The sequence below is a fragment of the Leiobunum rupestre genome, chromosome 6 (genome assembly GCF_980474605.1).
Source record: "Leiobunum rupestre chromosome 6, qqLeiRupe1.1.hap1, whole genome shotgun sequence".
Taxonomy (NCBI): domain Eukaryota; kingdom Metazoa; phylum Arthropoda; class Arachnida; order Opiliones; family Sclerosomatidae; genus Leiobunum; species Leiobunum rupestre.
Genome location: NC_143389.1, coordinates 24,784,868 through 24,795,038, shown reverse-complemented (window position 1 = coordinate 24,795,038; position 10,171 = coordinate 24,784,868). Strand labels below are relative to the sequence as shown.

General features: G+C 34.8%; 1 protein-coding gene across 2 annotated transcripts; it reads left to right on the top strand.

The window, feature by feature from the left end:
* Positions 1-615: 615 nt before the first annotated feature.
* On the top strand, positions 616-10,059 carry LOC149940479 (flavin-containing monooxygenase 5-like). Of its 2 annotated transcripts, XM_090177665.1 has the most exons (4): positions 616-688; positions 1,119-1,481; positions 2,306-2,590; positions 8,735-10,059. In XM_090177665.1, the coding sequence occupies exons 2-4, from the start codon at positions 1,149-1,151 to the stop codon at positions 9,770-9,772; spliced, it is 1,656 nt and encodes a 551-aa protein (XP_090033791.1). In that variant the 5' UTR covers positions 616-688; positions 1,119-1,148; the 3' UTR covers positions 9,773-10,059. The 2 variants fall into 2 exon arrangements, with proteins under 2 accessions (XP_090033791.1, XP_090033792.1); XM_090177666.1 differs by lacking the exon at positions 616-688 and having other exon boundaries at positions 923-1,481.
* The last annotated feature ends 112 nt before the right edge of the window (positions 10,060-10,171 follow it).

The following is a 10,171-nucleotide window of genomic DNA, read 5'->3' as shown; positions in this document are numbered from 1 at the left end:
TCTGCAGGTCAGATTTTGACGATTCAAGGGCTTGTTGTCTAGAAGTGAGGAGAGCTGAACATTCTGGTCGTCAAGTATGACGCATTGTTAGTATAGAATCTTCGAACGGGTTCAAGAATGATTTTCGTGTGCCCCAGGTGATCATTGTGTGCATTTGTTGTAATTCAGTTAAATTTGTACTTATGGCATTCGAAGAAAAAAACGAAATTCAATAAGTAACTTTTATCAATTGACGTGGTCACTCGGAAACACCTTGTTATTGTTAATTTCTACACGTAGAATACTTCCTTCAATTAAAAACAAAGTTTTGATACTAGTTATCGTTTTCTTATCTTTTTCGATAAAAAACCACATGCTTAGTAAAAGGAAAGAATTGGGTCCCAGGAATAATAGAAACTGCACATTTTTTACTTTTTCGACGTTTTGGAGGCCGATTTTTGATGGCCAATTACTTGTTTACGGTTCAATTTAGGAAAACGTTTCTTAGGACCTTTTTCACTCCTTGTTACCCAAAACACGCCTGTAAATTTAAGCCAGACTTCCCTGAAACACCCCGTATAATAATAATAATAAGAATATGGAAAAAAGACCTAAACGTTGTAATGGTTTACTTAACGAAACAGCACGAAACTTTAACCCATCATATGACTCTTTGAAGATGAAAACAAATGCTAGCATAGTATTCAAAGTAAGCTAATATTTTTGCCACAGTGTGGCTTCTGTATTTTAATATCATCTTTGACGTATGTGACGGATAAAATCAATAAGGGATATTTACTGAAATAAAGGTTATTGATGAAATAATTTAAAAGAGAGAATATCGGAGAGCAGTAGTGTAGAGGATTTTAAATATTGAACTTGCAAAAGCGTACACGTATATACGAGATTCGCGAAGCATTCTTTCGTCTTTATATCTATAAAATGTCCCGATAAAGAGAAAGTCGGCGTGGCGAAACTTATCAGCGATATTGAATATTTCGGATTTGTTCTTATAAAAGAATCTCACAATAGTAGATTACGCCTCCGACCTTGTGATATTATTAGCGCTTTAACTTTTATCAATTTAATACAGACTGTTAAATATTTTGTGCCTCATAGCGATTTTATTTCCGTGGTAGTAAGGAACGCTCGTATTTTTGGAAAGTAAAATGAAGAGCGTCGCGATTATTGGTGCGGGTACCAGTGGTCTGCCGGCAATTAAATCTTGCTTGGAAGAAGGATTGGAGCCAATATGTTTCGAAATGACTGGTTTCATAGGTGGCCTCTGGAATTACGTGGAAGAGGACTGTCCGGACCGGGCCACCGTGTTTCGCGGTGTCGTCATGAACACCAGCAAAGAGATGTCGTCTTACAGTGACTTTCCAGCCCCCAGGGAATTCGGAACGTTTATGCCGAATAACCAGTTTGTCGAGTATTGTCATCAATACGCTCAACACTTCGATCTTTTGCAAAAAATAAAATTCCATCACAAAGTGTTGTCAGTAAGTTTAAGTTTCATTTGTTTATTTTGTTTGTAAAAAATATACAATATTGCAAGTTTTTACCAAATATTTTTCAGTCATTTAAAGAATACATTTTCTTTGATATGTTGCCCATTATATATACGACATAAGTTAGAATATATATAAAAAAATTGTTGTACTACAAATAGACATTACTACGATTTTTCATTCTGGATGCCTTGATGACTGGAAATATAAATAATATCCCCCGATTTGAAAACAAATTTTGCTACCGATAATTTTACTGCATTTTAAAAAAGAAATAAAAATATGCTCATTGGATCCAAAAATGTAATGGATTGGATCCAAAAATGTAATGGTTTTGTCGCGAGCTAAATGTATTTAAATTGCCAATTTTGTAGTTTTAATCTTGAAGATAATCGTTTAAAAATAAAAAGTATATTACAATTTTAGAAAGGGCATCTTTTACGCAGTTACGAATACAATTATTTTTGGAAATGGTTATATTAGATTAGTATCTTATTTCACTGCCGTCATTTCAGTAATCCTTCCTTTTCAAAGTTCATTACAATTTCTAACTGCTTCCTGAGCGATTTTTTTAACATCCGTTTCTAAGGTTAGTTATTGAATCAGTTTTTCTTTATCAAAATTAAATATTATTATTAATTGTATATTAAGACGAGTTGTAGACAAAAGATTTCTTACAAATCGCTTGCACTAAACTATAATAAATCCAGTTTCTCTGGCAATCGCTTTAGGTGACTCTTAAACGTTCAAAGTCCGAAATAAAACTAAGTTTTTTAGTTATATTTAATTTCTGACCAATATTGGATTATTTTCAGATTGAAAGGGATTCGATAGATGACACGAAATGGGTGCTAGAAATAGAAGAACTGCAATCAGGGCTAGTTACGGACAGGACCTTCGATTTCGTCATAGTGTGCAACGGACACCATTGCGTTCCCAACATTCCCAATTTCCCAGGTCAAGATGTCTTCCAGGGTCAACAGCTTCATTCTCAGCAATACCGGAAGCCAGAGGACTTCAAAGACAAAAGTGTCCTCGTCGTTGGATTCGGAAATTCTGCTTGTGACATCGCCGTTGAATGTTCTAACACTGCCAAAAAAGTAAGACCAAGAAGTATTCTCATATCCTATGGTCATTCAAATATTACAATGAAAATATAAAATTTCAACTAACGAAATATTTCCAACATTAAAGAAGAGTGCGCTACAGGACATTTCCCCCCAATCGCGACTTACGTAAGCTGGTAGTAGCTTAGCTATCGACTTCTTAATCGCACAGCAAATTAAAACTGTTCCCTGGGAGGGAACACAGTTTGTAAACGCGAGAAAAAAAACAATTTAAATGAGACTTCCATAAAAATGTATTAAGGTTAACGGTAATAGTTAGTGTAGGGAGCTGTTGGCTCGCGTGGCATGAAGGGCCTAAAGGATTATCATAAAAAATTACTTAAACTGAAAGGAAAGTAGTAATGTGTTATCCAAATTAGGCAGATCAGTATAACGATGTGAAAAAATTAACCACTAATAAATAATAAAGGCTTCATCAAATAGCGAATTTTTTTATTTAATTTTCACTGCCGTTCTAATTTTGTCAGCGCAATTACTTAGGGAATTTTCTACAAAGGAGGTGAAAAACATAATATTTCTTTTAAGTATAAAAAAGGGGTATCAATAGTGTCTTCTAGATCTAAAAGGGAGTCGTATAGTCTTAACTCTACCAGTAATGAAATCTTTGAGGTTATTTTTAGAGACGAAAATGGCTTTCGTAATATTGATTAATAATCAGGTTAAGCAAGCGCTAGAAAACGTGCAGAGGCAACTTTTAGGGGCGTAGACGTATCTTTACTATGTACAGTTTACATTCCCTTGTTCACGTTTTCGAGGGCTGGCTTAACTTGTCTATTGTTATTTTACGAACGTTTTCGTGATCGTATGTGTTGTGTTTGTAAACATTGGATAGATGGTGTAACCATCCCCTTCACCTTTTCAGTAGTAGGTCAGAGTTCAAACTAGCTGATTGGTCTAGAGATAAAAAACTATTTACTACACTCTTAAAAATACGGGTGCTTCATAACACCTTTTTCTTCGCCACAAATATGACACCTTCCAAATAATTAATGTACACCCTTTCGGGATACGAAATACACCCTTAAAGAGTCATTTTGCACCTTCAAGCATTAAATCATGCCTTTAAAGGTGGCAATACGCCTATTAAAGAGTAAAATCAAACCAGTGAAGGAGTTCAAAACCCTTTTAAAGAGTTATAGAACACCTTTAAATAATAAATTTACACTTTTAAAGGTGTAAATTGCACCTGGTAAGAGTTACATCTCACCTTTAGAGGTTTAAATACGCCATTTTAAAGTGTACAATCACACTTTAAAAGGCGTAGATGCGCATTTTAAAAGATAACAATTGCACCTGATAAGATTTGAATCGCACCTACAGGGGTGTAATTAGGTTCTTTTAAAAAGTAAAATCACTCTTTTAAAGGTGTAAATGCTCACTTTAAAACAGACAAATTGCACTTGGTAAGACTTTAGTTACACCTTTAGATTTATAAATATGCCTATTTAAGGAGTAAAATCACTGTTTTAAAGGTGTAAATATGCCCTTACAAAGTAAAAGCACACCATTAATAAATAAATTAACCTATAAATCTGTTTAAATGACCTTTTAAAAGGTACATTGCACCTAATAGCTCACTAACAATTGTAATGGTTTTAGTATGCCATATTAAAGTGTTCAATAACACCTTTTATTGGTTTGAAAAACACCATTAAAAAATTGTTAAAGAAATTGGTTTCTAATAAATACTATTTTACCAATAGAAACAGTGAAAACACAAAAAACTAGTGTAGTTGAATACAAATTGATATTTATTTTTAAATTAATATATAATTTTTCATTTCACATGGTCTCAATTAAACTAATTCGAAGAAGTGGTTTTCAATGAAGAAAGTGTTAAAATTTACAGCACTTGCCGTGATCGAGACAATTTTTATAAATTTCAGTATTACTAAAGCAATTCTTCAACGAACCGGCTACACCTACGACGTAAATAACACTACGTCAAAGAACAATAATGCCATGGTGTTTTATACCGAAAACCAAACGTGTAAAAAAAGTATTATTATCTGTTAAAAAACCGAATGACGGAGAGATAAAATATGTATAAAAAACTTATTGATAGCTTAAGCACAAAAAATATCTTTATCGTATTTTATTTAACTAATCACCCACGATGAAGATATTACTTGAGGCGTAATGGCTGACCATCTCGGACCAGCTCTGTTATATAGAATTCACGGATGTTGATACGCTTTGCGCAATGGGGAAATTGGCCCAGGCGTTGTAGATTATCAAAACAGTAACACAAAAATGACACTAAAGCCCAGGTTGGACAGAAACTTTCGACTTAACGTGATAATAGGGGTCACTATCAATCAAAAACATGATATTTAATGGTCATTTTTACCTCTCCGAGGGGACAAAGTCCCCTAGGAGGGGTTATACAACCAGCGTGTCTGTCTGTGGGTCTGTGGGTCTGTCAGGCCTGCCAGGCCTGCGAACGCGTTCGCATTTTCGGTGCAAAGTGTAATCACTGCGTACGCAGTTTCTCAAAGGGTTGGCAAAACCACCGTGTGACGGTGAGCGTTAACGAATGCATTTGCGGTTTGGTTTGGATGGTGTTTTTTCGCTCACCGTCGTGACGGTTTGGTGTATTACGTTTTTGTAATGTTTATGCGTAGGTTGTGAGTGTTGAATTTGTGGTGTTTGTGTTCTGATGGTTGTGCATTTTGAGTCTGTTGTGTTTATATGGGCGTTTTCTCTCCAACTTCTTCTTAATGACTTTGGGACGGACCGAGTGCTGAGTTTAATGCTACCTCTCAACGTCCAATGGCAGGGTTTCCACCAGTTGTACACGGTATTCGTCTTAGTATCAATTTGCGAATCGGGCGGGATTTGAACCCGAGACTTCCTGATTGACAGGCGGACGTTCTACCACAGAACCACCGACACTGGTTACGCATGATTGAAAATTAGACCTTCAGCTTTATCGGAAGCGTATTTAATAGAGTACGAAATTTTGGTTTAATTGAAATAGAATTGAAATTGAAATTATTGCATTGAAGAAATTCTAATTTAGCGTTTCTCTATTGATTAAAAACAAATGCGCCACCCAGGTTTCGAACCCAGACCATTTGGCTTGGCAGTCGAGCGCTCTACCACAGAACCACCGATAGCTGCTTAGATTCACTGAAATTAAGACAGGCATCGTAAGCATAATAGGTAATAAAGTCTTTTTTTATTAATGAATTTATGAAGGCCTTATCAGGTTTTTTTTAAAGGTTAAATCTTGTTTTAGCGCAGTCAGCCGAGATTAGAGGGTTAAAGGGTAGACCCTGTGGGTGGTCCACTTTGTTAGTTTTTTTTGTTATTTAACGACCTATATATAGTTGTGTTAATTCTAAAGAGATAATTTAACGTTAATTGCTTTAAGAGCTGGCGGTTAGTCAAGTGGCTCTCTGTGCTTTGTTGATGGTAAGGTTTTTGCTTCTTGTAAATATATTTGGTGTGGATATTTGGATATCTACGATTTCTAACGCAGTCAATGATTTCTTGGGTGTGCGAGTCATTATATGATATTGGAAATTGGACGGCATTGGTCTTTTTCATGCGGTATGTGTCACAACGTCAACTGGAAGTTGAAATAAAATGAGCGTTAAAGATGCGGCAAGTATTTCGTAAGCGAGAAAAATACAAATACCATCTGTAGATGTTTCTTTCATTAAAATTTGCTTAGTATTATATTCAACTGATAAACATGTACTGTAAAAAGGGTTAAATTCAATTGTGCATTGTTTTAGTGAATCTAACTCGCTGTTGTAACTACTTAATTTATAATATTCTGAATAAATTAAACTCGATTGTTTCGTCTCAATTATTTAAATTAAAATTAAAATTTTATACCGGGCAGGGTTTGAACCGAGAATACGTTTTTCCTAAATAACTAATTGCGGAGATATCTTTGGGGGTCGTATCGAGAAATTAATACCACTAGGGACCATACTTCCGAGGAGAGGTATATTTTGGCTTGCCAACTTGTTTCTTCTTTAATTCGCATTTTATAGAAATTTTAACACTTATACCAATAAGCAAATTAAACAATAAGATACATTGAAATTCCAATAACATTTAAAAACAGATAATTATTCACAAATATTTACAAAACATATATATTTAAATATAATACATATATTTTAAACACGCAATTAAACAATTTGGCACGGTATGCGTTAATGAATATGCACATTATAAAGCTAGATATGTGCAATTTTTTTGATTGTCATTTAATCCAATTTTGACAGAAACGTTATCTTTCTAGAAAAACCCTTATTGGGATTAACTACACCTAACCGTGTAAAATGGTAAACACTTACACCACGTTTTAGTTAATAAATAAATATGAAAAATCCCTAGTTAACGATGTGCTTAAACGTGTAGTATTAAATGTGTGACAAATGGGCGTATTAACACGTTTAAAGGTGGGATTTAATTCTTAACAAGGGTGCATTAACACTTTTAAAAGTGTTATTTAACTCTTAAAAGGGCTTATTAACACTTTTAAAGATGTGTTTTAACTCTTTAAAAGGCCTATTAACACTTTTAAAGCTGTTCTTTAACTTTTAAAAAGGGCTTATTAACACTTTGATAGATGTGTTTTAACTCTTAAAAAGGCGTATTTACACTGTTAAAGGTGTTATTTAACTCTTAAAAAGGGCTTATTAACACTTTGAAAGATGTGTTTTAACTCTTAAAAAGGGCGTATTAACACTTTCAAAGGTGCTATTTAATTCTAACCAAAGGGCCTATTAACACCTTTAAAGATGCTGCTTAACTCTTGAAAAGAGCGTATTATCACTTTCAAAGGTGCTATTTAACTCTTAAAAAATTCGTATTAACACTTTTAAACGTGTGATTTTACTCTAACAAAAGGGCTTATTTACACTCTTAAAGGTGTGATTTAACTCTTATAAAGGCGTATTAACACTTTGGCAAATTGGTGTTAATTTGGATCCCGAGAGGTGTTAATTCAGATCTTAAAAGGTGTTAATTAGAACATTAACCGTGTAATCTAATCATTTATGGGTGTCTATTCGATCATCAAAAGGGTGTTTTTAACAGTTTAAAAAGAGTAACTACACCTTCCTAAAAGGTGCTTTTAATACAATTTGTTTCAATACTCGTAGTATAGGGTGTAGAGGTAATCCTTTACAAGGGCGCTTTTAAAGGTGTCCCTAAACACCTTTTTTGTAAGATAAAACATCTTTGTTATATTCTCTTTTAACACCTTACGTTTGCCCTAAAGGGTGTAGTGAAACTCCCACAAAGGTGTAATAATGGTGTTTAAACCCATCTCACTCCTTTATAACACCCTTTGGAGACTTTATTCATTCCTTAACAATAGGCTATACACCATTTTCACACCCTTTTCAAACCATTATAACACCCTTAAACACCTTTATTTTTAAGAGTGTAGTATATAAGAATTACCGTAGATTGTGTTGGTAGCCCCGCTCACCGCTCTCGAAATGGATTAAGATAAATGTAAATAATTGTTACACTTTTAATGACTAGAGCTGAATAGCTTGTAACTATATATTATAACAAATAGATCTTTAAACTTAAATATAATCACGCTTATTCCTTGAAACAGAAATGTAACAAAATGTATCCTTTTTTTTGGGGACGCAGATCTTTAAATTTGACCTTCTATACTTGAAATCAACCTTACCTGCTACCATTACTAGATGCTTTATTTCATTGTTTTGAATCTGGGTATCAATCAATGATTACGAGTATAAACCATAAGTATCAAAATGCGCCAAGGCTTAGTTGAAACTTGAAACGCTTTCATAGTTAAAATTCTAATTTACTTTCGTGAAATAACGATAAAAGATTGAATCGGAACCTAAAGTTGACTATTAGAAGCAAAAACTACTTTTCCCATGGAATATTTTTAAACCTTTTGAGGTCTGAAACGCGATTAACGAGGCATTTACACAGTTTTTACCTAACCAATACATTTGGAGTATAAATTTAAGATGGTACATTTTCCTCGGATGGGGAATGCCTTTAACAAAGGGCTTTTGCCAGACCTTTACTTGGGACAACCTGGCGTGATGATAAGCTTATGTAATTGAAGCAGATAATTTATCAATACTTGTTTTGTTTTTTCAGGTTCTATTATCAGCTAGAACCACGTACTGGATATTACCTAGACAACAGAAATACGGTACACCTTGGGACACAAACCTGACTAGATGGAACATGCAATTTATGAACAAGTTTAAATCGTACGACTCGTTGACCAGCATGTTGGAAGATATTTGCAACTATCGTTTCGATCACCAATTTTACGGCATTTCTCCCAAAGCACGTTTCTTGCAACACTACCCCGTCGCCAATGACATCATCTCCTACTCACTGCTCACCGGAAGAGTCAAATTAGTAGGAAATGTTGAGTCTTTAAATGACAACTCCGTCCGTTTGGAAGGAGAATGCCTCCCCGAAGCCATCGACACCATCATCTACGGTACAGGATTCCAACCATCGTGTCCATTTCTCGAATCGGTTATCGACTTGAAAAAAGAAATCAACATCATATACAAAATGATCTTCCCGCTTAATCTTATGCCTCAACACTCTTTGGCTTTCGTTGGATTGGCCGACAGTAATTCGTTCTCGAATTCGGTGTTGTTTGAGCTTCAAGCGAGATACGTCGCGGGTGTATTTAGCGGAAGAATACAATTACCGTCGATGGGCAAAATGGTAGAACAGACGCAAACTAACGAAAAAAACCTGAATATGATGTTGGGTCCAAATCACCGTTTTCCGACGTACATTGACGCTTTTCCTTATATGGAGGGACTTGCCGAAGAAATTGGTTGCAGGCCGAAACTTCTCCGACTTTTCTTTAAAGATCAAAAATTATTTAGGGCTTGTCTCGAGGGTCCAGCCCTCGCCTACCATTATAGAATTGATGGCCCCAACTCTTGGAAGGGAGCTAGAGAAGCCATCGTGAGATTTAAGGAAGATCAAGGGTGGCATATGCGAGCGAAGTTACCCCCGGAGAAGTCAAATAATGTCCATTATTCACGAAAAAAAGCAGCATTTCTCATTGCCGCTTTTGGGTTAATAGGTTTATGGTTCTTTAAGCCAGAAGCTTGTCATTCTTTCACGCAAAAATCACTTATAAACTGTTCAATTTTTTTTTAAATCTAGCGTTAATCACGATACCAAAAGTAAATGTTGCAAGTTAATATCTCCTGTTAGTATTAAGCTTCAAGACAGCTTAGGTATACTAACCGTTTTGCAAGAGGAAGATAATGGGACTCTTCCTGTTCTATTTATTTACTTCTAACGGTATCCTTGAAAGGTAATAATTTAAAATAAATATAATTGTTTCTAATTTGCAAACTTTGTCAAGAAATGTAATCAAAGCTTTAATTTTTTTTAAATTCAAGTATATTAAAATATGCATGGAAGTCTGCTGACACTAACAATTGAACTTTAGTCCTGATACACATAATTCTGTTTATTTTGCTAAATTGGTAAATTTAAAGGATGGTGTCATACAGCTACGGCTCTCGGAGCCGTTGGAGAGAGCTTCGATTT